This window comes from Brachyhypopomus gauderio, chromosome 8 (genome assembly GCF_052324685.1).
Source record: "Brachyhypopomus gauderio isolate BG-103 chromosome 8, BGAUD_0.2, whole genome shotgun sequence".
Classification (NCBI taxonomy): Eukaryota; Metazoa; Chordata; class Actinopteri; order Gymnotiformes; family Hypopomidae; genus Brachyhypopomus; species Brachyhypopomus gauderio.
The window spans coordinates 5456235-5484234 of NC_135218.1; the positions used below are offsets into that span (position 1 = coordinate 5456235).

General features: G+C 44.5%; 2 protein-coding genes across 6 annotated transcripts; one reads left to right on the forward strand and one right to left on the reverse strand.

The window, feature by feature from the left end:
* Window positions 1–2: 2 nt before the first annotated feature.
* Window positions 3–5827, reverse strand: cysltr3 (cysteinyl leukotriene receptor 3). 3 transcript variants are annotated; one of them, XM_077013997.1, is made up of 4 exons: window positions 5717–5827; window positions 4482–4693; window positions 4092–4151; window positions 3–2628 (listed from the first exon to the last, which is right to left on the reverse strand). In XM_077013997.1, exons 3-4 carry the CDS (start codon window positions 4096–4098, stop codon window positions 1541–1543), a joined length of 1095 nt encoding a protein of 364 aa, XP_076870112.1. In that variant the 5' UTR covers window positions 4099–4151; window positions 4482–4693; window positions 5717–5827; the 3' UTR covers window positions 3–1540. The 3 variants fall into 3 exon arrangements, with proteins under 3 accessions (XP_076870112.1, XP_076870110.1, XP_076870111.1); XM_077013995.1 differs by lacking the exon at window positions 5717–5827 and adding an exon at window positions 4771–5594 and having other exon boundaries at window positions 4482–4688; XM_077013996.1 differs by lacking the exon at window positions 5717–5827 and adding an exon at window positions 4771–5594.
* On the forward strand, window positions 4075–28000 carry rbm5 (RNA binding motif protein 5). Of its 3 annotated transcripts, none has more exons than XM_077013993.1 (25): window positions 4075–4206; window positions 20733–20758; window positions 20864–21053; window positions 21298–21453; window positions 21592–21661; window positions 22252–22325; window positions 23097–23180; window positions 23595–23655; window positions 23937–24002; window positions 24092–24252; window positions 24554–24651; window positions 24773–24860; window positions 24945–25013; window positions 25104–25176; window positions 25394–25494; window positions 25580–25730; window positions 25833–25924; window positions 26062–26226; window positions 26352–26492; window positions 26640–26711; window positions 26823–26996; window positions 27082–27156; window positions 27247–27347; window positions 27478–27607; window positions 27741–28000. In XM_077013993.1, exons 2-25 carry the CDS (start codon window positions 20742–20744, stop codon window positions 27864–27866), a joined length of 2535 nt encoding a protein of 844 aa, XP_076870108.1. In that variant the 5' UTR covers window positions 4075–4206; window positions 20733–20741; the 3' UTR covers window positions 27867–28000. The 3 variants fall into 3 exon arrangements, with proteins under 3 accessions (XP_076870108.1, XP_076870107.1, XP_076870109.1); XM_077013992.1 differs by lacking the exon at window positions 4075–4206 and adding an exon at window positions 19905–20054 and having other exon boundaries at window positions 27741–27999; XM_077013994.1 differs by lacking the exon at window positions 4075–4206 and adding an exon at window positions 19905–20054 and having other exon boundaries at window positions 26643–26711; window positions 27741–27999.

Consider the following 28000-nt stretch of genomic DNA (forward strand, 5'->3'; position numbering starts at 1 on the left):
AATCATGTTTATTGGTTTATTTCACCTTTTCCATAAAAGGTGTGCTCTTTTTACAGAGCTAATATAACAAAACATTTCAAAATAAGTTGGATAATGAGAATCTAAGAAGATTGATCTTATAAATATAATAGTAATTTTCCTTTATCAAAATGCTCCCTGTCACAGACAGCTGAAGAATAAATTACTCAATTGATTACTGATTACTCATTGATTACTGATCAATGTCAATGTAATATATGGAAAAACAGTACCAAGGGTCCTCTTGGCAGACTGAGGGATGTTCTGAAACAAAACTCATACACTACATTTTAGAAGCAGGTTATTTATAAATAAATAATATATACATAATGTAAAATTTACATCACTTTTAAAATCATGTTTGACAAAAAACCGGTTTTTTTATTTGAATTTAGAAGGTACATCTACTAGTTTGGTAAGCAAAAAAAAAAACAAACATTTTCTTGCCTTATTTAGGACGTACTCACACTAGGCACGGTTTGCTGGTTCCGTGCTGGGGCCCGGTTATCCCCCCTCCCCACTCCCCCGCTGGCCTGCACTCACACTCGCTTCAGCAACCCGGCCCGAGCACGCTTACGTCATCACAACGCCGCTTTATTTGGAAAAAAAGCGCGCTCGCACAACACTATAGAGTTCACGATTCTCTTTTTATTGTATTTTTGTAATAAATAATGTTTACAATTCACATCCAATTAAATATATCGCAACATTATTTACTATTAAATAGTACAGACTATTTTAAAAAACTTAGAAAGACCATTCTAAATCCAAATGGTGAGCTGATCTGACCAAAGTTGTCAACTGAACATGACCCAAAAAAAAAAAAACACATCCATGTTATTCAAAAACCTTCCAATGTACAAATTTTCCTTTTGCAGTGCTGGGTTTTTGTTTAGCTCTTCGTATTTGCCAATTTATCAGTGCAGGACAAGGACTGGCTGGATATCTTGAAGTAGCAGGCAAATCACAACCCAGCAGCGTCACTGATATGTGTTGGGAAAAACACAACTATGTTGTACCTCATAAACCTGATAAGACTGATGTGTGACACCTCCACCACCTACACTATCTTGCCACTACTAAGCAGGTGTCACTGCTGTATTGAGTGGCTTTTCATTAAATATTGTGTCAGCAGAGGTCCTGTGGTCAGAAACTGTGTCTGTGTTATGTATCTGTGGACAGATAGCATTGTTATTATGATTGGAGTTTAGCCGTACAGGGCCCTAGTTACTGTTTAGGACAGTATAACACAGGGGTGCCCATTACGTCGAAGTGTCGGTCAATCACAAAGGAATGTGGGTAGATCGCATGACATTAAAAAGTAGTGGATGAATGACAGGCTATCGTCCATCTGCACTGACGGTTGTATATATACATCGCCCCGGTAACAACATGTGTTCTGTCCCACATTTTATTTGGGAGGTGTCTGACTATTGTTCTTAACAATGACACAATCATATCCAGGCCATCACAGCTTTAGAAGGGAAAGAAAAATGTCACTCCATTGGTGGCATGATCCTCTTTACTGAACCTTCACGTCCAGCTTGGCTTCTGGAGCTGGGATGCTGGTTGGAGTCAACGTCAAACCCTTGACCGTCTTCCTGTCAGATCGGTTCCTCCGCTGGAGAGACATGCGGAGGCTGTTCTCGTTGAAGGAGCTCAGTGTGCTCCGTCGAGAGGCCTTGCGGAAGGCTGTGCGGAAGTTCTCCCCGGTGAAGTAGTACAGGAGGGGGTTCAGACAGCTGTTGGTGGAGGCCATGCAGAGGGTCAGCACGGTGATGTTCAACATCTGCAGCTTCAGCGCGCAATCGATCTTCGGCATCGTCACGATGACGTGCAGGTGCACCGTGCGGACCACGTGGTACGGAGCGAAGCAAAGCAGGAAGGTGCTGAGGACCAGCGCGATCAGGCAGATGGATCGCTTACGCTGGTTCCTCCTGGAATTCCGCACTTTCTTCCTGCCGAACAGCTTGTGAACGATACAGCCGTAGCACACCAGGATGATGGCAAACGGAATCAGGAAGCCCAAGACCAGCGCCAGGTGGTTGAGGTGGAATATCTGCGTCCAGTTGCGGATGTTCCCGGGTTCGAAGCAGCGGGTCTTGTTGTAGTCCCCCGGCAAGAGGAACGGAACGGATATGAGCGCTACCACCACCCAGATGCAGAAGCATGCCACGTTGGCCCTCCGCACCGTGACAAGGGTCTTGTTGCGGATGGGGTGCACCACGGCGAAATAACGCAGAACACTCAACCCCGTGAGGAAGAGCACGCTGGTGTAGAGGTTCACGTAGAAAAAGTACACACACCAGCGACACAGCCAGTTCGGAAAGACCCAGTGACACTGTTTTACGTAGTAGGTGATGCGGAAAGGCAGCGTTAAAGAGAAACAAATGTCGGATATGGCCAGGTTTGTCATGAACACAGTGTTGGCCGACTTCTTAGTCGTATTCCGCCAGAACACGAACAGAGCAGCAAAATTACTGATAAATCCAACAGGAAACATAATGATGTACGTGATGGTGTAAGTCATGCATTTGAAGCTGCTGCAATTGTCACATGACTGGTTGGTCTGGGATAAATTCCCAGTTGCCATCGTTGAGGTAAACATATCTGAAATGAAAAGCAAAGAGGATGAACTGTAAAAAAATATTTTTAAAATATATATTTACATATATTTGAATGGTTGAAGTTCATTTATGGCATCAGGGCAAGACTAATTTTAGGGGTATTTAAATCTATCTACCACATAAACAAGTCATTAAGAAGTCACTATGGTGCATCCTTCTGCAGAGCCTGTCTTCTTCTTCTTCTTCTTCTTTCGGCAATTCCCGTTTAGGGGTCGCCACAGCGGATCAAACTCCTCCATCTGGCCCTGTCCTGAGTGTCCTCCACTGACACCCCAGCCACTCTCATAACCTCTACCACTGCATCCATAAACCTCCTCATAGGTCTACCTCTCCTCTTGCCTGGAAGTTCCATCCTCAAGACCCTCCTACCAATATACCTCTCCTCCCTCCTCTGTACATGTCCAAACCATCTCAATCTCGCTTCTCTAACTTTATCTCCAAAACATGCTACATGTGCTGATCCTCTAATAAACTCATTTCTGATCCTATCCTTCCTCGTCACTCCAAATGAGAATCTCAACATCTTCATCTCAGACACCTCCATCTCCCTCACTGTATCTTTTGTCAGTGCCACTGTCTCTAGTCCATACAACATAGCAGGTCTCACTACTGTCCTATAGATCTTTCCTTTCCTTCTAGCCGACACCCTTCTATCACAGATCACCCCAGACACTTTGTGCCATCCACACCACCTTGCCTGCACTCTCTTCTATACCTCTCTTTCACTTCCTCCATTACTCTGTACCCTCGACCCTAAGTAGGTAAAAAAGGCTTCTGCAGAGCCTGTAGGCCCCCAAAATAGGCTTTAAATTATCTGGTATCATTTAATAAAAGATTTAATAAGAGAAAACTGCATCATGCCTTAGTGAACAAGTACGCAAGTCAGTAAGTCTAATCACAGACTCTTAGTTGTCCATGGAGGGTTATGTTAAAGTTTGTGGATGATTCTATGATCAGAGGTTCAACATAAAAGCATCAAAGCTCAACATTAGCTTGTAGATTAAAAAAACTCCTACCTACCAATAACAGAAACAGTGATCGGCGATTCAATACAGCAAATAATGAGGACTGCTGTTAATGTCTGTAATGTTTTGGTGCTGAGCGATAAAGAAATTATTCGAGCAAAAAAGGAGCTAGACACGCCTAAGGTTAAGTTATAAAGTTAAAATGATTAGACATAAGGTGGAAGTTTGGTGTAAAACTTTCAGTGCCCATATAGGTCATATGCACCTATGTATATGACCTATATGCACCCTATAGCCTACAACTAAAGAGTCTTGGATCGTGTTTACATAAGTTAAGAGCCAGTTGAGAAGTATCTGAACACGTGTCACCACAGCATACACTACCAGTTACACCAAACACGCACTTTCACTGTCCCAGAGCCACTGTTCAGGCATCTGAGCGCTTTATTGCCCTACAAGGCCAAATGAGTGGAGCGCTCACCAGTCATTGTGATCTACACCAGTCAACCTTTGGACTCCATCCGAAAGACGCGTTCAACGCCTAAAAGACAAGAAAATACTGAAAAACACTCGCAGCTTTACCCTCGGAGGGAAAGGTATTTGACATTTCTCTTCCTTCTAATGCAAATCGCATGGAAATTCGAGTTTACAGTACTGGGTTCTTATGAGGAATATTCAAATGATAGCTATGACACCGAACTGCCAAAAACAGCCACTTTCATACAATATATCCAATATACAACATTGGATATTCATGATATCCAAACATGTTCTGAAAAAAATCGTTTTAGACTAAAATGACCGAACAATAAAAACATTAACATTAGTCAACGCAGAAAGCAGAAAGCCAAACACCAAAACGGGTTCTTGCCTTTCCAGAAGACGTTGAGAAGATGCGCTTGAAGACCCTCCAACCTGAAGGAAACGTGCTGCGCCGATAAGTTTGTCTACTTTTACAGCAGGCGAGGAACTAGAATAAAACCCAGTCAGTCATCTGGGATGTGGCGACAGTTCCGTCATGAATAGAGATGATTCATTTGAAATTCACTGGAAATGTTGTGGGATAAGTCTCCTCCACCTGTACTAAACCAAAAATACAGCATCATAAAACGGACCCGTGCATAGGTCAAAATTAAGTGCCATGTCCCCCGTTTTCTCACCTTTTGGGATATTTTGAAAATGCATTTGCGAGTATTAAGAAAATGTTCATAATGTTCCGCGGTGGTGGATTGTATTGTGAGATTCAGACGAGAGAAGAAACGCCTTTTTGGTGAACCTTGTGCTGCTGCCTGCAACATTATCCAGCATGACCGGTTTGGCCGTTTGGATGTGGTTCTTAATGCTTCGGGTATGGCGGTTTGGATGTGGTTCTTAATGCTTTATTGTGCTTTAATGCTTTATTGTGCCAACGTTTGGCAACCAGAAGTCAGACAGAAGTACGCAGAAAGTGTCTGGTTCATAGGACTCCTGTTAGTGCGCTCATACTGCGCTCCTGTCAGACACGTGGCGACAGATGCGCACGCAAAAGAGGGGGAGGGGGGTTAAACGAGAAGAGAGGAAAATATACAAACGTTAAGGAAAGATTAACGTTTAAGGTGAAAGTTAACTTCCTGGCTTATAACCATCAATGCCGGGAAAACTCGTAAAATATAGAGGAAACATATTGCGGTAGAGGGGTTGCTAATGATGTCAGGAAAAGCCCACTGCACGTTTTGTAAATCCGAAATAAGGGCGCATCCCGGTGACCTGGTTGCACAAGCTGCAACGCATACGCGCAAAACATGTTGCACCTTGTTGCACCATTGTCAAATGACAGACAATTAAAGGGAGCTGGAAACTGGATCTTGATAAACGAAAGATTCAAGATTGAAGTTGGAAGACGTTATAAACTTCGTTGGGAAAAAAATTATGCAGTCAATGCAAAACTAAAATCAAAACCTGTATTCGAAGCAGTGGGGAACCGTCAGGGCCCTCTACGCCCTCTCAGAGGGCCTAAAATATTCTTAAAGCATTATATATATAATTATCCAATTTTATTTTATCTACTTACAGTTTGACATTCGACATCTAAACAATTACAAAAATATAAGCAAATAAAATATTCACCCGTGTCTATTCAATCTGTGTTGGCAGGTGAGGGGTTAAGTGGAAGCCTGTGAGCCTGTAGGTGTATCTCAATTCAGGGGCTGCAGCCCACGAAGTGCGCATTTGTAGGCCGGTTACGTCACTACGCCGCGGAGGCTGTCCCAATTCGTGAGAAGGGTAATGCTGCAGGTCGGAGCCCCGGTGGGCGTGGGTAAAGGGCGGAGCATGTGTCAATCATTTTCAACTGCAGCCAATCAGATACTAGACTTTCGTTGTCAATCAATTTTTATTGAGCCAATTATCAGCCAGAGTTAACTGTCAATCATTTTTTACTGCAGCCAATCATCTTAACAGATCTGCCAAAAGAAGTCGGAAACTGCACGGAGAAGCTCTTTAAACAGAAGTATATGCCATTCTTGCACAAAAGTAGCTGAATAAAAACATTAGAAGAGCCATGACTTTAGACATTTTTAAATCAAAGTTTAAAATACTTCTTACTTATTTTTCTGGAACGGCACTTTAATGTTTTTTTCCTTTATTGCACGTATTGCATCATTTGTACATCATATATATGTGGCGAGTGTAAATTGGTAACGGAGGGGAGGTGTAAATGGACACAAATTAAGTATTATATCGCGATCGATCGCCTCCGCCGAGCAGAGCGTTGAGGAGCGATTTCGATTGGAGGATCGTGCTCTATTTTTTATTATTAATTTTTTTGCCGATGCTGGTCCAGCGTGTCGCGTGCCACTGATTATGCCTCGGCGTGCCAACGGTGGCCCGCGTGCCATAGGTTGCCGACCCCTGCTGTAGAGCCTTTGAATATTATAACCAATACCAGTATCAAATGACAGCAAAATTGACCAATCATATCTTCTCTCTTAGTGGGCGGGCTTAACTGTATGATAATTTCCGCCCGCTGTGGCGACGCTAGGTGTCGTTAGCACCACCGCTAGCTAGTTTCGATTCATCCCTTTGACGTCCTCGTGCGCGTTGTTTACATATTCCGCTTCCGAGAACCACAGAGCTGTGAACCTTATTTTGTTTGGAAACTTATTTTGCTTAAGATGTTATCTAGTACAGATATTATTGTTTATTGCGTTTTTAAAGCTGTACTGTCGTCTCAGTTTTTCTTTATTGCAGTTTATTAAGAAAGGAAAAAAAAAATTTTCGGGGGGTGGGTAGCGGGCCCAGGTTTAAAGGTCACGGTTCGCTACTGATTCGAAGTAACATCGGGGGAAAAGCTGATGAAAAAAGCTGATGATTTGCATGAATTTCATCACGGCAGCTCAATGTGACAGTATTTCACCCATACAGTGCTGGAATGTCCTATTAGAGGACATCATGGAGTCCGTTTGACCAGAAACACCAGCAGTCTGTTGGAAGTCAATCTGTAGGGCTCTGGGAGAGCTTCCTCCTGGCACAAAGGAGCATATACCAGTCCTGTCCTTCTGCGTCTGTCCTGGTCTCCTTGTTTAATGGCCTCTGGTATCTCCCCCAAGCTCTTGAGACTTTACTGAGAGACACGCTAAACGTTCTTGTGATGGCTCATATGGATGTACTATCCTGGTTCTATAGGGTGTGTTTTAAGTAGATTTTGGACCTGGCAGCTCTGATCTCATAGCAGTCCATTGTGGTTTTTATATTTCTGTGTCTTTTTTGTGGTAACACTGTTGCCAGTAGTAATAGACTACAGTTAGCTGCTTACGAGTATTCAAGTAAGTGGCCACTTCAATGCAGCTGGGCACAGAGTTACCATCAGCTGCATGTTTGGCACATTATGTAGCATAATGAATATTTATATTTAACCTTCAGGAATGTATATGGTCTTGCGCCTGTGCAATCCTGATCCCAAAGTTAATTTTCCTGGTTTTACTTTATTCTCAGTTTATATTAAATAAACAAAGGCAAGTGAAGCTATGTACACAATGTCATATTTAAGTTAAGAGGGCATTGTGTCAACAGGTACACAAAGAAAACCAAATACATTTATTGCTAAAACTGTGCCAGCAGTAGGGAGCAGACATGTTTAAGGCCTTTCAAGTGAGAACCTAAGACTTAATCTACAGGTTACTGAAGGCATCAGCAGTGGAGTTCTACAGGCCGCTGTTACGATGCATCAGTCACCCAACAGCCACACCCCCCCCCCCCCACACACACACACACACACACACACACACACACACAGTACCTGACCTGCTCCCAATACCCCACTTATTAATTCATTGTACACACCTGTTTTTTTGTTTGCCCTCTTTTGTTGTTTTATTTATACCCACAGGTGCCTGCCACTGGTGCTGTGCATTGCTGGTCATCCTCAACACGTGCCTGAAGCATTTCCTTGCTTGGCTAAATGCTGTGTTGTTGTTACTGCATTGTCAGTTTTGTTTATTGGGTTTGCTAGAGCCGAGTCGTGATGGAGGACAAAAACTTTGTCAACCTTCCGTCATCTGTTGCTCCCTCTGTGTGGCCACCATCACAGCTACAGTCAAATCAAATGTGGCCCGTTTAAAACGGGCTCAGAAGTACAGAGATAGCCCTGTGGTTTTACAACCAAATGGAGCATGTGTGCACTAGTATGTGCTGAAGGGCAAAAAACATTTTATTCAAATTCAGACCCAGAACATGTAATGTATTAAGACTGTTACCCAACATGGTTTTTTTTTATCCCAGTCCTGTGGTTAACGATAGCATAGCTCACCTTAACCAGCTCATCACCTAATAAACAAGCCTTTCATTAGCTGGATTAGGCATGATGGAACATGTAACCTTAGAAGTTTTTATAGAGACAACTTTCTCTGTTCTTTAAGTGGTGCACTATATAATTATAGACACAAGAGTCAAAACTAACAAAACTGGTGTGTGTTGTACAAAACGAAAGTTGTGTCACACAAACAAAAGTTTGAAATATTGTCTCAATTGAACTTAATTTAGTACTGCTTCATGATACTTAAAATTGATAAATAAGTTACTTTGTTATTTACTTAAGTACTTATTACTTATTTGTCATGGTAACAGCCTGACTCCTCCCTCATGCATGCTTGTGGGCATGTTTATGTTCATCTGCATGCATGTGCAATTGTGTTTGTGTGTGCGTCAAAATTGGTAAAACTGGTGTCATTTGTAGCCTAACAAGAGCTAGTGCTTCAGGGGAGGCGTATTTGAGTTACGCACCCCAAGTTCTTTAGATACTTGGAGGATTGCTCCCCTGCAGAATTGGAAGAGGGAATCGCTGCCCTAACCAGCCAGCAAAGAGCTCTTCCCTTCATGCATTGACGTTATCTTAAATTCAAACATATCTTAAATAGGTCACATATTAATGTTGGATGAAAAAGCCTGGCTCTCAGTCTCTGCTCTAATTCATCCCAAAGGTGTTCTCGTCACTCCAGAGAACACGCCTCCACTGTCTAGTGGCGGCGTGCTTTACACCACTGCATCTGACGCTTTGTATTGCACTTGGTGATGTACGGCTTGGATGCAGCTGCTCAATCATGGAAACCTATTCCACGAAGCTCTCTGCACACAGATCTTGAGCTAATCTGAAGGCCACATGAAGTTTGGATGTCTGTAGTGATTGACTCTGCAGAAAGTTGGCGACCTCTTCACACTATGTGCTTCAGTATCCGCTGACCCCGCTCTGTCAGTTTACGTAGCCGACCACTTCATGGCTGAGTTGCTGTCATTCCCAAACACTTCCATTTCCTTATAATACAGCTGACAGTTGACTGTGGAATATTTAGGACTAACAAAAATGGATTTGTTGCACAGGTGGCATCCTATCACACTTCCACGCTAGAATTTGCTGAGCTCCTGAGAGCGACCCAGTCTGCATGCAAGGTGCTTGGTTTTATACACCTGTGGCCATGGAAGTGATTGGAACACCTGATTCCAATAATTTGAATGGGTGAGTGAATAACTTTGGCAATATAATGTAGCTAGATAGCTTGCTACTAGGTAGAACAACTGTTAGCCGTTAATGCTGAATGGTACACACAAGCAGTTCATTTGTAAAGGAATTTGTAAGAGGAATAATCTGTGAAAATAAGATAACACATTTGACATGACTAACCTAGATATAGTTAACTGTAACTCAGATAATCAACTATAATAACCTAGATCAGTTAAGACATGAGTGCAAATTTTTAACGCTGCTTGCTAATCTAAGATAATGAGTTAACCTATGTTAGCAAATACTAGAACTCAGTAGTCACCTAGGTTAGCTAACTAACTAGCTTGCCTCTTATTTGTAACTATAAAATACTCATGTCTATGCCCCCTCCATCTCTAAGCCTGGAACTTTCTCCCGTCTTAAATTAAAGTACTGCAATTGAATTCTTTCACCATTCAAGATTAGGTTGGTTAGCTAGATAGCTAAGTTAACTAACTAGATAGGTAGCTATTCTATGCTACGTTCAAAAACATTGCTGATGTAAGAAATTGACGAGCAAATTTTGCAAACGTGAATATACCTGACCATACGTACACAGGGTTGCCAACTTTTGACGTTCGCTTGGAGTGAGATTTTAACCTGGAGCCGGTGGCGAGTGTATTTTGTTGAGCGGGGGGGGGTTGGGGGGGGGGGGCGTGGCGAACAAAAGTTGTTGAGTGGGGGGGGTGTGGGGGTGGCGAACGAAAGTTGTTGAGCGGGGGGGGGTGGGGGGGGTGGCGAACGTAAAATGGACACAGATTCAGTGTTATATCGCCGGTGGATGGCGCCAGAGCTAGCGAACTAGTAAAGTAATAAACTGGATATTTTTTTTCGGCGTGAGATATCGGAAGTGTGGCGTGAGAGCGTGTGAAAACGGTCAAATGCGTGTGTCTCACGCTCAATGCGTGAGACTTGGCAACCCTGCGTACAACCACCAGCCAATGTGCATTTTAAAAAGGTCTCAGTTCTGGGAGACATAGGAGGTAGGAGCATTGATAGGTGTACATGCAGAATTATGGATTTTCTGATGACCAATGGGCTGACTCTGTTCTAACTTGATGGGTCAACATGAGAGGTGTGTGCCTGCACCTCTTCAACATTTTACATGGTATTAAAAATATTATTATATAATACAAATTAGATTTTTGAGGGTGAATGCTGGGTTGTTTTTTGAGTTATTTTAAAGGGAGATGATTAGGAAAAAAGTATACATTTTCAGCTGAACAACATACATTAAATTATCCAACAGTAGTTTCTAAACAGAAAAATTAACATAAAAAAAAATTAAAAATTTTTACTGTCACAATTTTGTCACTTTGGACAGTGTCTGTTAAATGGTACATTAAATACATCAGGTAATGTCTGGTAAATGTACATTGTAAAAATTATTTCAAATACAAATAACTGCATTTCTAAAGCAGAGGTGTGTAGTATTAATCCCTGACAGCCACATGATGATGCTGGCTTCAGGTACTGGCTTTAGATATGTCGAGACATGGTAATGAACATCCCACGGTGCTCCACCCTAGATTAGTTTCCACATCATATGGTTCTTCAGACTCACCTACAATTACTTGTGACCTATTAAGAGGCCAACTTCACAATCCTTCAGTGGTGAAATTTCATCTACAATGGCTGCAAGATGCTTCCAGTGCATGGCTGTGTCATTGGTAGGGATATGGGTCCGGTTTACTGGTATGCAATTCTTTGTGTACACAGGAGATAGGTCAATATGAACAGCAGAGCTATAACCTCCAATGCAAAGCCCTGACACCCTTTAGAACTGTCCTTATCAATTGTGGTGGGTAATTTCACTCACTGGATGAGTGTCTGCTTGTAGAACATCGCTCACCTCTTGGTCGATGTTTAAAGTGTTGAGCGGGGGGGATTAGTGTAAAATGTAGACAAATTATGTGTTATGTCGCTATCGATTCTTAATGTTTACTTACTCCCGCTGTAGCCCAACTAAAAAGTAGCCCAAAAAACAACACTGTTGGTTCGTCGTTCAAATTCAGGCACGAAGCCAGAAGGCGGGATAGGAGACAATGGTGGTGGCCTCTTGCACCATGCCGAGGCTTTAAATACACAAAATTATTAATAGTATTAATAGGAGTGTTATTGAACACTCCTCAGTTATTAATAGCTGTGTTATTTTTTGACCATCACATCAGATCCATTACACCTGCTGTCTGTAGGTGCACAAAGTCACTGATAGAGACATTGCTTTGGTGGGAGGACTGAAAGCCAGCAATAAAAGTGGCACCATGAAAACCTTTCCTTAGCATCTACATACATAGAAGACAATCACATGCCATACAGTCAAATTCTCAGAGCATGGTAGAAATAACCTGGGGTTTAACTAACCATTATTACAAAGTCCTTACCTATGGTCATGAGCTCTGGGTTTTGAGTTTTCTCCGCAGGGTCTCCGGGCTCTCCCTTAGAGATAAGGTACCGGGAGAGGTTCAGAGTAGAGTGGCTGCTCCTCCACGTAGAGAGGAGACAGTTAAGGTGGTTCGGGCATCTGGTCCGGATGCCACCTGGGCGCCTCCAACTGGGAGGAGACCCCAGGGAAGACCCAGGACACACTGGAAAAATTATATCTCTCGGCTGTCCTGGGAACGCCTTGGCATCCCTCCAGAAAAGCTAGAAGAGGTGGCTGTGGAAAGGGAAACCTGGGCCTCTTTGCTTAGGCTACTGCCCCCGCGACCCGGACATAGATAAACAGATGTAAATGGATGGATGGATAGACATTACAAAGACCATTATTTATTTAATCGGTGAACCAGTTGTGTAGTTGGATGGTAGATTCCTCCCCACAAGTCAAGACATTCTGCAACTTTATTCATTCAATCACAAGATTGAAAAATTGTCACAGGAAGATGAAGCTCTATCTGTAGTTAGAGAAGTTCTTGACATCTGGTCAAGAGCAAGAGAACAAACCGTTCAGATGACAACAATTATTGTAACAAGTCAATCAAGTGATAAAGACCTTGTGAGATTTCTGCTGAGGAAGCTCTAAGTCAAGAGCTTGCTGCTGCCTTAGACCGTACCAATGTCAGCAGTACAAAAGTGCCCTTCATACTTCCACAGCTAAGATAAGACTCTTGGGCTGGATTTGTGTGATACCTCTTTGACTACCAGTAGCATACACAGAAGTCGATCAATGCATTGACGTGTCATTGCTGCAGAAGCAAAAGCATCTTTCATTCGCCTGGGGCTTTTAGTAATTAACTTTGAAAGCTGCTTTCAGCTATATCAGGGCTCAGAAAAGACGATTGAGTGGTGATTGTAGTTATAGGACACAGCTCTTAGCCATTCCAAAAATTACTCAAGGAACTGGTGAACAGGTAGCCAACACAGCACCAGAAGCAGTACTTGAATGGAACCTTGGTGATCAGATTAGGGCAATGTCCTTCGATACAACTGCAGCCAACACAGGTAACAAGAATGGTAGATGTACTAAATTATAGGAAGCACGTTGCTTTGGCTAGCTTGTCATTATCACGTTCTAGAAGTCTGGTGGTTAGGGAACCGGTCTTATGACCGGAGGGTCGTGGGTTCGATTTCCAGGCCTGAGGCCATGATTGAGGTGCCCTTGAGCAAGGCACCTAACCCCAACTGCTCCCCGGGCGCTGGGCTAGGGCTGCCCACCGCTCTGGGCATGTATGCACCACAGCCCCCTAGTAATCACTAGTGTATGTGTTAACTGCACAGATGGGTAAATGTGGAGAACAAATTGATTCGAAAATCACAATTGATGACAAATATGGCACATTTACAGTGAAACATCCTCATCAGGTCCATGTTGAACTATTTTGTTGTTTCTAGAAGCATTGGCCTGAAATTGACCGAACATTGTCCAAGCCTTGCATTGACAGTCGCCTTAATGGAGACCTTTCATCACTGAAGTTTGAGGCAAACCGACTACTTCCGGTTTGAGTGAACGCAGGCACGTGTAGCTACCGCTGCTCGCCGGTGATTTTACATTCTATTTCTGTTTCATGAGTTTTAGTTTTATCGCTTTTATCTAACTCAGAGAGTCTCAGTCCTGTACCAGATTGAGTTGACAGAACTCTGGGTGTGTTTTTGACCTGACTGCCGGTTAGCGTACATGAGGAACCTGTACCTGCACGTAAATCACTCTGCTCCCAGACACTACTTGCTGTTCTGTTTTTTAACTCTACATTCTCATTATGTGGAATAATTTGATTGTAAGGTTTGTCCTTGTTTGGACTGTAGACTCCATACTGTTCGGCAACCTTACACCAGTATTAGGCGGCTGAACTGGTCAACGGCTCATCTAACCCCGGCATCAGCACATCCACCGGCAAGCCAGACCATCCCCCAGGTGCCTGCAGGTGCCTGTATCCAATCATCTTGGGTGGAGGCATGCAAGAAGATAGAAATACAGACTGAGTGGACATGAATTTAAACCACCATTGATTTAAATGTACATAGCTCACGTGCCAGTGATGAGCATGTGGCTCCGGCAGGCTAATCTATAGCAGCATAACTAAAGGAAGGGGTTCAGAGGTGACCACAGTCATGAGGGCTCACTGAGACATTGCTTTCCAGTCAAGTCATTGTCACAAATAGAGTGATGCCATGACACAGCTGGATGACAGCATCAACATCTCAGATCACCAGAAATCTCAAAGTCTGGGGGCCCCCAAGCCCCTACACCTTACAAGGGGAATATTAGCTGAAGGCTTGATTAAATAGGTGAGTCTTAAGTCTAGATTTAAAGATTGGAACTGTGTCAGAATCTCGGATTGGAGCTGGAAGGCTATTCCATAATTGGGGGGCTTTAAAGGAGAAAGCTCTGCCTCCGGCTGTAGTCTTACAAATTTTTAGAACTAGAGGAAATCCAGCATTTTGGGAGCGCAAAGGGCGAGATTGGTTGTAGTAAGCAATGAGTTCACTCTGATATTGTGGGGCAAGACCATTTAACGCCTTATAAGTTAACAGAAGAACTTTAAATTCAATGTGATATTTAATCGGAAGCCAGTGTAAAGCGGCGAGAGTTGGATTAATATGATCGAATTTCCTAGCCTTAGTTAGGACTCTAGCTGCAGCATTTTGTACAAGTTGTAGCTTCTTTATGGACTGTTTAGAGCACCCAATTAGAAGACTATTACAGTAGTCCAATCTCGACGAGACAAAAGCATGGACCAGTTTCTCTGCGTCAGCTAATGAAAGTAAGTGTCTCAGCTTGGCGATATTATGTAAATGGAAAAAGGCAGCCTTAGTGACATTGTATACATGTCTGTCAAATGAAAGATCAGAATCAATTGTGACACCTAAAGTTTTTGCAGTAGATTTAGGTGTTACTGAAAAACCATCTAGGGTAAGGGGAATATCAGCCCAATTGCTTCTAGCAGCTTTAGGCCCAAGAATCAGCACCTCAGTCTTGTCAGAATTTAGTTGAAGAAAATTAGATGCCATCCAGTTTTTAATGTCCTGGACGCAGTTCTAAATCTTGAGAGTTGTAGTGATATCATCTGGATTAGAAGATATATACAACTGAGTATCATCTGCGTAGCAATGGAAGCTAATACCATGCCTACGAATGATAGTGCCCAGTGGTAGCATATATAATGAGAATAATATGGGGCCCAGTACAGATCCTTGTGGGACACCATACTTTACTTTAGAATGCTCTGAGCATTCATTATTTACTAGTACAAATTGGTAACGATCTGTCAGGTAGGACCTGAACCAGGAGAGTGCTTGACCTCTTATGCCAATGAGTGTCTCCAGCCTAGTAAGTAGAATATTATGGTCAATGGTCAAATGATCTTTTGACTGTGGCAGATTCAAATTTTTTATCTATACTCATCTTTCTCGATCTGAGTGCAGCATTTGATACCATTTCCCATTCTATTCTTCTCCATAGATTATCAGCCATTCATTTTTCAAATGCACATCTGCATTGGTTCACCTCATATCTTTCTGGCTGCACTCAGTTCATTCAATTAAAGACATTTACATCCCAGCCATCTTCCCTCACTTCCAGTGTTCCTCAAGGTTCTGTCCTTGGTCCTATTTTTTCTATCATTTACCTGCTTCCTCTAGGTCACATCTTTCATAAGTATAATATCCAGTTTCATTGTTATGCGGATGACACTCAGCTCTACCTTTCCAGCAAACCTACTTACATTTACATTTACATTTACATTTACGGCATTTAGCAGACGCTCTTATACAGAGTGACTTACAAAGTGCTTTGCATCTGATCACAGAATTCATCCTGGGTAATAGAATGGATAGGTCAGAATTCAAGATACCATTGAGTCAGACTACTACTAAACTACAGGAGTCAATGTCATTACCTAGTGTTTTGCAAGTTAGACGTTTGCCAAGAAGCACAAATAACCATACACAGGCATACAATTTAAGAACAGCAGCAAGTGGTATCAGCTGAGTTAGTGCTCTGGTAAGAACTCAACAAACACTTGGGTCTTCAGTCTACGCTTGAAGATAGCAATAGACTCTGCAGTCCTAGCAGCTAATGGAAGATCGTTCCACCATCTTGGAGCCAGGACGGAGAATAGTCTGGAGCTTTGTCTTCCATGAGACTTTAAGCATGGAGTTTCGATTCGAGCCAAGTTGAGGTTTTGAGTGTTCGCTGTACGGATCGGCTATTGACCATGGACATCATGTAGGGAGGGGCCAGTCCATTTTTGGCTTTGTAAGCAAGCATCAAAGTTTTATATCTGATGTGTGCTGCTACTGGAAGCCAGTGAAGAGAGCGTAGCAGAAGAGTCACATGTGTGAACTTGGGGAGATTGAAGATCAGTCATGCTGCAGCATTCTGAATTAGTTGTAGAGGTCGGATGACCTTGGAACGAAGGGTCTGCAAGTAGGGAATTGCAGTAGTCCAGCTTAGAGATTACTAGAGACTGCACAAGCACTTGAGTAGCTTCCTGTGAAAGGAAGTGTCGTATTCTCCGTATGTTGCAGAGGAGAAATCTGCAGGATCTGGTCAGTTTTGAAACAGTTTACTTTTACTCTTCCTCCCTCCTCCCTCTGTGATTGCTTACAGGAAGTCAAGTCTTGGTTTTCCTCCAATTTCCTCAAACTTAACAGCCCTAAAACAGAGGCTCCCCTCATTGGTTCCAAATCAGTTCTTGCAAAAGTAAACAGTTTTTCCATTTCCATAGACAACAGCTTCATTTCACCTTCCCCTCAGGTAGAGTCTGGGTGTCGCCCTCGACAGTTCTCTGTCTTTTCAAACGCATATAAATAACATTACTCAGTCTGCATACTTCTATCTTCGTCATATTAACCATCACCGTCCTTCTCTCACTCCTGAAAACACTGCCATTTTGGTTCATTCCCTGGTCACATCTTGTCTAGATTATTGTAATTCTCTTCTGATTGGTCTGCTCCTGAAGTCCCTTCATAAGTTACAACTGGTTCAAAATGCTGCAGCCTGTATTATCTCTAGAACCCCATCTACTCATCACATTACCCCTGTCCATCATCAGCTTCTCTGGCTTCCTGTCAAATTCATATTGTTTATAAACTTATATTGTTTACCTTTAAGGCTGTCCTCGCGCCTCCATATCTCACCAAGCTTCTTCATATAAACGGACCCAGTTGGACTCTGAGATCTTCCTCATCTATAAATCTTTCTGTCCCTGTAGCACGACGGATCAGCGTGGGTTCCAGAGCTTTTAGCTGTTCGGTCCTCAGTCTCTGGAACTCCCTCCCACCCGACACCGTAATATTGACTCCTTGGACATTTTCACGCCTCAAAACTCACCTGTTTAGGACAGCATACAGTCTTTAGCCTACTTTTGAGTTTTTTTTATTCGTTTACTGTTGATTATATTGTATGTACTTAGATTTTATATTATGTAGGTGACCTTGAGACCTGAAGGTGACCTTGAGAATCCTGAAAGGCACCTATAAATTAAATATATTATTATTATTATTACTGAGCCTGGAACACTTCCAAAAGATGACTACCATGTGCATGAGCACCACGTGCATTCCATCACGTATGCTGAATGGCTAAGCTGTTGTTTGCCCTAAAGTTGAACCTGTTTAAACATCAGTTCAAACATCAAAACCCAAGGCATCATCATACTTAGAATTTGGGCCCCTTCTGCCCTGATTTACTGCTAATCCTGGACTACAAGCACCTCTCTCCGCGAAGCTCAAATTGTCTGAGAAGCTCTGTTGTCTGAGAATGTGTCACATGAAGTCAAGCATATGTTGTCTCGCTTGAATGGAACAAAGATCTGCGTAAAAAAAACTTTGGACTATTTTGTGAGGCCTTCACATTTGTTTTCTCAGATTCTTCAGTTAGAGACAACTTTCATGGAGTACGATGTACATACATGGATAGAAGATGAAGGATACCAGAAGGCAAGGAGATAGTTCAGTCACAGAAAGTTGTAAATGATGCAGCCAAGAGAGGAGTTGCTCTGACAGCCTTGTTTAATTCAACCATAACAAGGTGCAAAGATGAGAAGCAAGCGAAAAAAAACTTCCACATGCAATGATAAGTACTGCTTTGTGCACCCCCAGTGTCTGAAAGACTGCATATTCATGAACAGTAGCTAAGACAGTAATGTTGTGTCTGTTTTAAATTTATTATAATGTAAAATAATGCGGTTATTTCAGAGTTAAAGTTTCAAACTTTAGTGTCATTCAGGCAGACCTAAATAACGATCTATCTGAAAAAAACTTGTGTCTAATGTCTCCTTACCAAAAGGAAAAAAATTAGCAACAAGCATCACACAAATGTAAAATGTAATTTTTTTTAACACCCTAGTGTCTGTGCATTGATTCTTGACACTGACGTCAGATTTCTCAGTCATTTTTTAGAATTAATTCGACCAATGCAGGATAGCACAGAGGGTAAACAGAGAGGTGTTCTTGTGTTTGCGGGTGTTTGCAGAGTTTGGTCAGGACAGCCCAGACAATCTCAGAAATGGCCCTTACACCACTGGAAAGATGTTTCTGTATATTATGCCAGCCACTTGGTTATGCAAGCATCTTGCACCCCGCTGTTATGTCCTGGATATCAGGGGCATCTTTGTGCAGCCTTAATCTGGGGTCCTGTCTGATGTGGTATATCACAGCCTCTATTCATCTTGTATTCAGAGCTTATTCCTGTGCTGCCATAATTAGTGCTTCAGTGCTGTCTTCCAGCCAGTGGTAGGTTTTCACCATATCAGCCTCTCTTTGGTTTCTGCTGTCTGAGGCACTCCCCAAGCACCTTGCCACTTTGGGACGTACATTTGTCCTGGACGGTAGCTCTGATGCTCACTTGTCCTTGCCCCTTGCTCCTTATGTTTGGTGCACAGCCTCAGAGTGCTGGATTTGGGATGAAACCCACTGTGCATTGTGAGGAATTTCCTTGTCTTGATGTCTGTGGCTTCTATCTCCTCCTTTGGTCAGGTTATTACACCAGCTGGCTATTTGAAGAGTGGTAGAGCATAGATGTTTATATATTGAAGCCTGGATCTTTTTCTTACTGTTCAGCTGACGTCTCAGGACTTGCCTCCCTCTCTGTGTTTGCCTGTGGTTGCTTTTCTGGTGGCCTCTTCATTATTTCCATTTGCCTGTGGAATTCTGAGATACTTGTAGCTGCCCTAAACATCTGCTATGTTGCCTTCTGGTAGTTCGACAGATGACATTTCCTCTCTTTGCAGTGATCTGAGCACACTTTTTCTACAAATGTTCTACTCCTACCCTGAAAAAATGATAATGAAATACACAACTCAAGATCTTGATCTAGTTTGTTCTGTAAATTACTACAGGACCCTGTTGGAACCATCCCTTCTTAAAAATTAAGACCTGTCCACATGCCACATCTTATGCTGATGTTGAATTGATGTTGATGCCAAATTGAAAAACTCATCAGTAAGCCTACCCCTTCTTGGCACTGATGGTAAGTTTGTATTCCCTCAGGTTATTTTCTTTGTTTTACATCGATTAATAAACCAATTTATGCTTTTGCTGATTAATTTTTAATTCCTAAATCCTTCCCATAAAGAACATCAGTCTATCAATCTTAAATGTATTAGTTTGTTAGCTTCTGCCCCCAGACAAAATTATCAGCAGTCAATTCCCTGACCAGCTATTTAGGTAAACTGCTTCTTGTTTGTAATACTTATTTGGAGGTCTAAAATTTTTTTATTTCACGTCCATCATCTATTTAGAGCTAAATGTAGCTCTACATTTCAGTTGACTTTTCTTGTGAACTTCAATACCCACAATGCTTCAAAGGTTCCGGCAAGAATAATTTCCCAAAGCACTCTGGGAAAGAGAAGGTTGAAGTAGACCATTTTAGCTCCCGATGTTGTGTAACGAAGACGCAAGAATTAAGGTTTCACGGGGAAGCAGTTTACTTTGCTAGCCTCTCATTTACTTTCGCAGAGGTAAACTCGACCTTACTTTGCACTCTAGTTGGTAAGTTATTGTTGCGTGGTACATTTGTTTTTACATTCAAAGTCATTGGAATGTGTTTTTAACGCAAACTGCCAGCTCATTGTAGCTCAACCAGTTCCGCGACGCCATTTTGGTGTTTAAGATCACACCGTCTAGTCAGCCGACCAGCAAACGTATTCCTCTGATAATACTGCACACTTCAACTTAGTTGTTGTATTTAATTTAATAAAATAACGTTTATTAGTATACTAAACGCCAACGACTAAAAAAAACAGCTTACCCAACTAGCTAACATTGATGTTATCCAGTTTTAACGACACTATATTTAATGTAATGGAAATGGAGACAGACGAATCGCAACTCCACATTTGCCCAGCTCTGTTGTTATTAATATCAAATAATATTATTAATATCGGGTTTAGACCACTGTTAGCTGCCTAGTAAATGTTGTTAACCACTGGAATGCTGATTGTAAAGCTTGCTAGCTAGCAATACACTTAGTCTTGGCACTTAGAATCAATTTTTTTATAAAGGCCTGGTTGTAAGCTAGCTAACCATTAGGCCCTTTAGACAGAACTATCTGTGCTCCTTCAACATGGAGAAGGTCAGTCTGCATGTTCCTCCTGTCATGTTCTGGAAAACTGTCCCCCTCTGTCACATATATCATCTTTTTTTTTCTCTCACCATGTCTCTTTTCAGGTGACAGAAATGGGTGCCGATAAACGGTGAGTTCTTTGTGTGTGCATTTGCCCAGTATTTGTAAAAGACTGAAATAATTGTATCTGTAAATATTTGCAGTGTTGTTGATGGTTTGTCTTTGCTTTGATCAGGGTGAGCCGTACAGAGCGCAGTGGCAGGTACGGTTCGGAGCAGTCTCGAGATGATGATCGGAGAGACCGGCGGGATCGTGACGATCGTGGCTACGACTCTCATCGCTGGAGTGACGACCGGCGTAGTGACCGCTACGATGGAGACAGAGGGGATCGCAGCGATCGGTACTGGGGCCGAGACAGTCCCGAGGTGTGGGGTTTTTTCATGCATTACTTTCACTAGTAACTACAGGGAGAAATAGGATGGTACATAGATTACCACGATGTACAATAAAATGAATTGCTTGCATACATGTTTCTCACCTTTTTCTTTCCATGGCATTTTATAAACATTACAGCTTATAGAAATGTCAGTGTGTCCATTCTTACAAATTGAGTCTTGTATATAAGTCTTTTTTAATATAAAGAATAACAACCCTCGCCCACCCCAACAGCGAGGCAGGAAGCGTTGGAGCAGTGATGGATCTGATGAAGGGCACCACTCAGACGGTGAATACTCCGAGCATGAATACAGGTGTGACCCGGCTGATGAGAAGGAGAGCAAGACCATCATGCTCCGTGGGCTGCCCGTTAACACCACAGAGGCAGACGTGAGTTCCACAATCTGACCTGCTCCTGATGATTTGAAAATTAAATTCTCCGTCCAGATTTTAGATCATGTTTGTGTGCGGTTTGAACAGCTTTAAAAATATATATTTATTAATCTCCCCCCTGTGCTGCTTCCTCAGATTCGAGCCGCGATAGAGCAGTTGGAGGGGCCGCAGCCGATGGATGTTCGTCTGATGAAAAAGAGAACAGGTGAGACCGGTGTACCATGGATCCGGCCTCTCCCAAACCTGTGACCACTGGGCCAACCTGCTTCTGCTCCAACGCCTTTTGCCATAGCAACGATTTTTATCTTTGTATACTGGAGCTCTTATTAAGTCAAATTCAGATGGTTCAAGCTAAATTTTTACGAGGAAGCACTGAGGTAAGTTTTGAGTTCCTGAGGTAACTCCAGATTTATTCAAGCTTGCAGGTGAGGTTACTTGATCCAGCGTGTTAGTTAAGCTTCACAATCTGATGAACACCAAAATGGCTTACAAGAAAAATTTCTGTTGGCAAAAGTACCTGAGCACAGTAAGTTTTATTCAGAGAATATGTAGATAATAAACAGTTTGTCCTGCTATTTAAAACTATTGGTGACCTCAGATCCAGATTCTATTTTTCTAAGTTGTGGTTTCGGGATTCTGTTGCTATGGCAAAAGATTTTTCTGGCACCCTCCTGACCAATATGGCTTCTCTGGCTAGGGGGGTCACGAAGCAGTTTGTGACAGAGTTTGAATGTTATACCACTGAACCATTAAGACTAACACGCCTCCCGTCTGTATATTTGAATGCCTCTCTAGGTATAAGCCGAGGTTTCGCCTTCGTGGAGTTTTATCACTTGCAAGATGCTACCCGATGGATGGAGACCAATCAGGTTGCTTCCTAATCACCAAGTTTAGCTTTTACCCTGGGGAATGATGCAATTTGAATAGAAAAAGAACCAGAAATTGCCACCCCAGAAAACAAAATGGACATGATTGGACCATTCCCCTCCTCTTTCGAAGGCATGGTGTGACTTGAAGAGGGGCGTTTTAGGAGGGTCTTTTTAAGCCAGATAACACAAATTTGACAACTAGGGTTAATGAATGACGGGAATAATGTTGGATATTTTTTTTTCTTGTAAATATAAAATGTTGTAGGAATGTGTCTGGAATTCTACAACCGAATGAGTGTACTAAAGTAACATGATCGGATCATTATAGTTCTGAAGAAGAGATCAGAGTCCGAAGAGAGGTGTTTTCAGGAGTTTACACAGATTCGGAACGAAAAGTTTGAGACTTTTAGGATTTAAAATGACAACCATAGTTCTAAAGCAACTTGTTTTGTCACTTGCAATAATGCCTGAGGAGGAAGTCTTAAGTTCCCTTAAGCCAAGAGATGTGGAACGTTTACAATGCGTGGTGTGGAGTCTGTACCTGGTCCCGAGGCCCTGATGCTCTCTACCTTTTACACTCTGCTCCGGCCCCATCCGGATGCTCGGGTCCCAAACAGCATGATCACACCCACCGCACTGACGCACTCGTACACGTTGAGTCTTCCTGGGCGATCCTCCCCTAATCCGTCGTGGCTAGAGTGGTTGTTCATGGGCTGAAGCCACCGGAGATCCTGGGCTGAAATAACCCCCGCGTCTGTCTTCCTCTTGCAGAAGCTGCTGACCATTCAAGGCAAGAGTGTTGCCATGCACTACAGCAACACCCGGCACAAATTTGAAGACTGGCTTTGCAACTCAGTAAGTTATAAAGTGCTCCTCCCCCCCCCCCCCCCTCCCCCCCTGTCCTCATTTTCCTTTCTCTTTCTTTTTCTCTCCATCTCTTTTGTTGATGTCTTTGAATCGGTGGGCATGCTAAAACCCAGCATAAGTGGATGTGGCAGTCTTGGGGCGTGTGTAAAATGAGCGGTTGTTCCCTGTGTGAAGGCAAAAATGTAGCCCAAACCCAGTCGCCCCATCTTCGATAGCACCAAACTATTTAAGTCCGACAGAAGGTTACTTTTTTGGTACGATTTACCTAGTGGTTTTAATATTCAGAACTGGTGAGCGTACTCTGCGGTAAGTATGCCCTTGAGCAGGCCCCTATACTGTGCTTATCACCTGATGCACTGTAGCAGAGGTGTGCATTAAAATGCTGTGACCGGTTGCTTGCAGTGCGGCCTGTACAATTTCCGGAGAAGGCTGAAGTGCTTCAGGTGTGGCGCAGCCAAAGCAGGTGAGTAGCTCCTCCCCCGGGAAGCCGCTGCCCCGCCCCTTGCACCTTGCCCGTGGACGGCCATCTCAGACCCCCCCACGCACCCTGAGCCGGGTGAAAACCTGTCTGTGTGGACCCAAATGTGTTAGACAACCAGGCATCCAATATCAGATCGAGTTGTTTAGCAGCGCCAGGTGAAGGGGCGTTCCGCTAATCCTCAGAGCCCGTGCTTTCTCTGCGGAACCTTCCGGTAACGTGCGTCAGGCCGCTAACGGCACCTTGCTCTGTGTGTTTCTCCACAGACACGGAGACCACTGGCACTACCGGACCCACAGAGACTCAGGCCAGCGGGGACTACTACGGAGACAGTAAGGTTTCATTCGCATTTTAGAATAACGTGGACCCAGGATGAAACGCACACACGTGAACACGTTACGACTGTCGGTGTGTGTCGCAGCCATCATCCTGAGGAACATCGCCCCTCTCTCCACGGTGGAGGGCATCATGTCCGCTCTGGCTCCGTACGCCAACCTGGCGGCCAGCAACATCCGCCTCATCAAAGACAAGCAGACGGGCCAGAACAGAGGCTTCGCCTTCGTGCAGCTCTCCTCTCCGCTGGTACGTTAGCGCAGACCGCACGAAATCCCCCCCCCCCCCCCCCAGCAGTGACGTCAAAAGTGCATACATGCCAGATAATTACCGACTCGTTCACTGTGTCTATAGCAGTTCTTATTACAGCTGTCGCTTTGTCATTTGTCAGATAGTCACAGACGAGTTGGGAGGATGGGTGTGTGTGTGTGTGTGTGTGTGTACCAGGCCGCTAGGATATTTAATGGGTGGCCGTAACACACATGCTTCAGGTTCTGTCTGCCATTAAAGCGGCCCATCGTCCCACTCACGCCTCCGTTTAACCCCCCAGGAGGCGTCCCAGCTCCTGACCATCCTCCAGGGCCTGCAGCCCCCCCTCAAGCTGGACGGGAAGACCATCGGAGTCGATTACGCCAAAAGCGCCCGCAAGTACGTGCTGCTGTAACCCCCCCCCCCCCCCCCCCCCCCCCCCCGCGCCGCACTGCCCTGTAGCGTGTGAGCTGGAGTGTTTCGGTGGGGGGGAGATAACGTCCTTCGTCTTTCTCCGCAGGGACTTGCTCTTGCCGGACGGGAACCGCATCAGCGCGTTCTCGGTGGCCAGCACTGCCATTGCTGCTGCTCAGTGGTCCTCCAGCCAGGTCAGCAAGCCAAGCTGGTTTCTGCTTTTTACACTTTCCACTCGTGTCCCCCGTCGTACCTCTGAACCCCACTTGTGTCAACAGCCACAGCAGAGTGCCGAACCAGCTTCAGAGTACGGCTACCTACAGGAAGGCTACGTGCCCTATTCGCAGGTTAGGAGGTCTTCAGTCTCGCATGACTGTACTGGCTGTTCATTTGACATGTGAGATCTTCCGTTCACCGCCTTGTTTCTGCTGTTGCAGGAGTATCACAGCCACTTCCCACAGCAGCCTGCTGGGATGCCAGACCCATCCCAGGCCAACGGCATCCTTGGAGGTAGAGGATTTATAAACGTGTAAAAATGACCTTCCCACCATTGAGTGGATGAGGCGATTCAGACCCAAGACGTGTGTTTTGGTTACAGATGAACTTTAGCTAAATGATTAACCTTACTTATGAATTATTTAAGCACATATCAGTTATTGTGGACCTGTTGGACCTTGCAAATGAATAAAAAAAGAAAAATAATTGTAAATTTGTGGTGCTTGTGTAGCTGCTCCTGGAATGAAGGTTCTCCCCAACGCTGGACCAGTGGTCATCTCTCAGGGTGCTCAGGTTTATCAGCCCCACATCATCAGCCAGCCAGTCACACAGGTGAGGTGCCAGCCGCCCCCAGCTCGCCTCTAACTACCCCGACATGGCAGTTGCCCAGTGGGGTAAAAGTGTCTCCTTGTTTTAGACCCTACAGCCGATGCAGACGCCCACCATCACCGCTGCGGCCACCATCTCTGCCCCAGCTACGCCCGCGGTCATCACCGCTCCCGCCACCACAGCTGCTCCGGCCTCCGCCCTGACCACGCCCACAGCTCCGCCCCCCGACACACCGACCTGTGAGAGCTCTCCGCACGCAGCTAACAGCAGTGCTGCCCTGTTCCTTGGTTTCAGAAAAACCTGATGTTCCGCATTTTTCCTGATTCTTCTCTTCCTTCTAGCTGCCCCAGATACGTCCACCTACCAGTATGACGAGGCGTCTGGCTATTACTACGACCCTCAAACGGGCCTCTATTACGACCCCAGCACACATGTAGGTCACCTCACGCATCCTCTATCCTCAGTTCCTCTGTCCACGAATAGAATCGAAGACATACGACTAATTCAATACCGATCAGGTGCGTAACCTCTGGCTTTAGTAAGCATGGCGGGTGTGATTGTGTCTTGCAGTACTACTACAACTCTTACACGCAGCAGTACCTGTACTGGGACAGCGAGAAGCAGGCGTATGTGCCTGCGGCCGATGGCCCACAGGGGGCAGTAGCGTCCACCTCCACCCCTCCTAAAGAGGGCAAGGAGAAGAAGGAGAAGCCCAAGAGCAAAACCGCCCAGCAGGTCTCGCTCTCCTCATTCGTAACTCGCGTTTGAGCCACACAAATGAAGTGAATGCGTCTGGCCCGATCGGTAGAGGCCTCTGTGTGTGGAGTAATGATCTTCATGAAGGTCTTTGTGCACGTTAGATTGCCAAGGACATGGAGCGCTGGGCGAAGAGTCTGAACAAGCAGAAGGAGAACTTCAGGAGCAGCTTCCAGCCAATCAGCCAGGAGGAGAGGAAGGAGGCGGCGGCCGCAGACGCCGGCTTTACGCTCTTTGAGAAAAAGGTACGTTAGACTCCAACTTGATGACGGCTGGTTTGAAGTTAATTGTCTCTAATGTAACGGTTGTCAAGTTCTTTGGTTTTGAAATGGTTACCGTGTGTTGCTTGATGTACGTCCATATAAATTGTGTACAATCTTTTTGCTGCGCAGCAGACTACTGGTTTGGAGAGGCTTGTATCGGAAGCAGTGAAGACTACGGAAGAGGAAAGCTCGGCCTCGAAGGTGCGCGTGGCTTGCTCGCTCAATCTGCAGATGCTCGAGATGCCCGCAGAAACGCTCGAGTGGCACCCCAGGTCCGTGTCCCAGGTTCGTTAATCCTGCCGTGTCCTGCAGGTGGGCCTGGTAGCCGCGTACAGCGGCGACAGCGAGCCCGAGGAGATCCCCGAGGGTGAGGAGAAGGACGATAAGCTGACGGACTGGAAGAAGATGGCCTGCCTGCTGTGCAGGAGACAGTTCCCCAACAAAGACGCCCTCGTCCGCCACCAGCAGCTCTCGGACCTGCACAAGGTACCAGTGGGACCGCGTCCGCTTCCACGCAGAGCTCCCCAGCCTAGAGAGCCCAACTAACGTTGCAGCCTTTGTCTCCCTTCAGCAAAACCTGGAGGTTCACCGAAGATCCAGGCTGACCGAGGCGGAACTGGAGGAGCTGGAGAGGAAAGAGACTGAGGTTTGGACCTTCTGCTATATATACGATACCGTGGCTAGTGCTGCAGTGAAGGCGTTTGTGTTTGATGCCTCAAACCCTCGTCATTGGCAGATGAAGTACAGGGACAGGGCGGCCGAGAGGAGAGAGAAGTACGGCATCCCAGAACCCCCTGCGCCCAAGAAGAGGAAGTTCACCCAGCCTACGCCTGTAGTGTAAGCCAACGTTGTACTTTTAAGATTTTTGCAAAAAAAAAAGCTGCCATACAGCTTGCGGTTATAGCTTATAGACACTGATTTAAGCAGAATCCTGCAATCTAATGTTAATCATCTCTCTTCTTGGCAGGAATTACGAGCAGCCCACCAAGGACGGACTGAACAGTAGCAACATCGGTAATAAGATGCTCCAGGCTATGGGCTGGAAGGAGGGGAAAGGCCTTGGGAGGAACCAGCAAGGCATCACGGCCCCTATTGAAGTGAGTCTCTCCGTCCGTAATCGCGTGTCTCTTCCTGAATGCACCCACTCTAGGATTCTGTAGCTCAGGCAAGATGGTGCTGGCTCGGTCTGTGTGGGCCTTCAGCTCTCGTCTTTTTTTTTTATCTTTGCAGGCTCAGCTGAGAACGAAGGGTGCCGGTCTGGGTACTAAAGGGAGTAACTACACGCTCTCGGCGTCGGACACCTACAAGGACGCGGTGCGCAAAGCCATGTTCGCCCGCTTCACTGAAATCGAATAAACATTTGTTGGATAAAAGATGCGTAAAAGGGGTTGGTTATTATCAGCCAGAATATAAATATATATATATATAAGCTATGTGTGTATATATATGTACAGAATGTCCTTGGATGATGTGAAATTGGGGGTGGGCGG

What these genes read in the sequence shown, in the direction of transcription:
- rbm5 (XM_077013993.1), top strand. An exon ending in GTGTGGCGCAGCCAAAGCAG is followed by an intron (nt 23,656 to 23,936) that starts GTGAGTAGCTCC and finishes GTTTCTCCACAG; the next exon opens with ACACGGAGACCACTGGCACT. An exon ending in AGAGCAAAACCGCCCAGCAG is followed by an intron (nt 26,227 to 26,351) that starts GTCTCGCTCTCC and finishes TGTGCACGTTAG; the next exon opens with ATTGCCAAGGACATGGAGCG.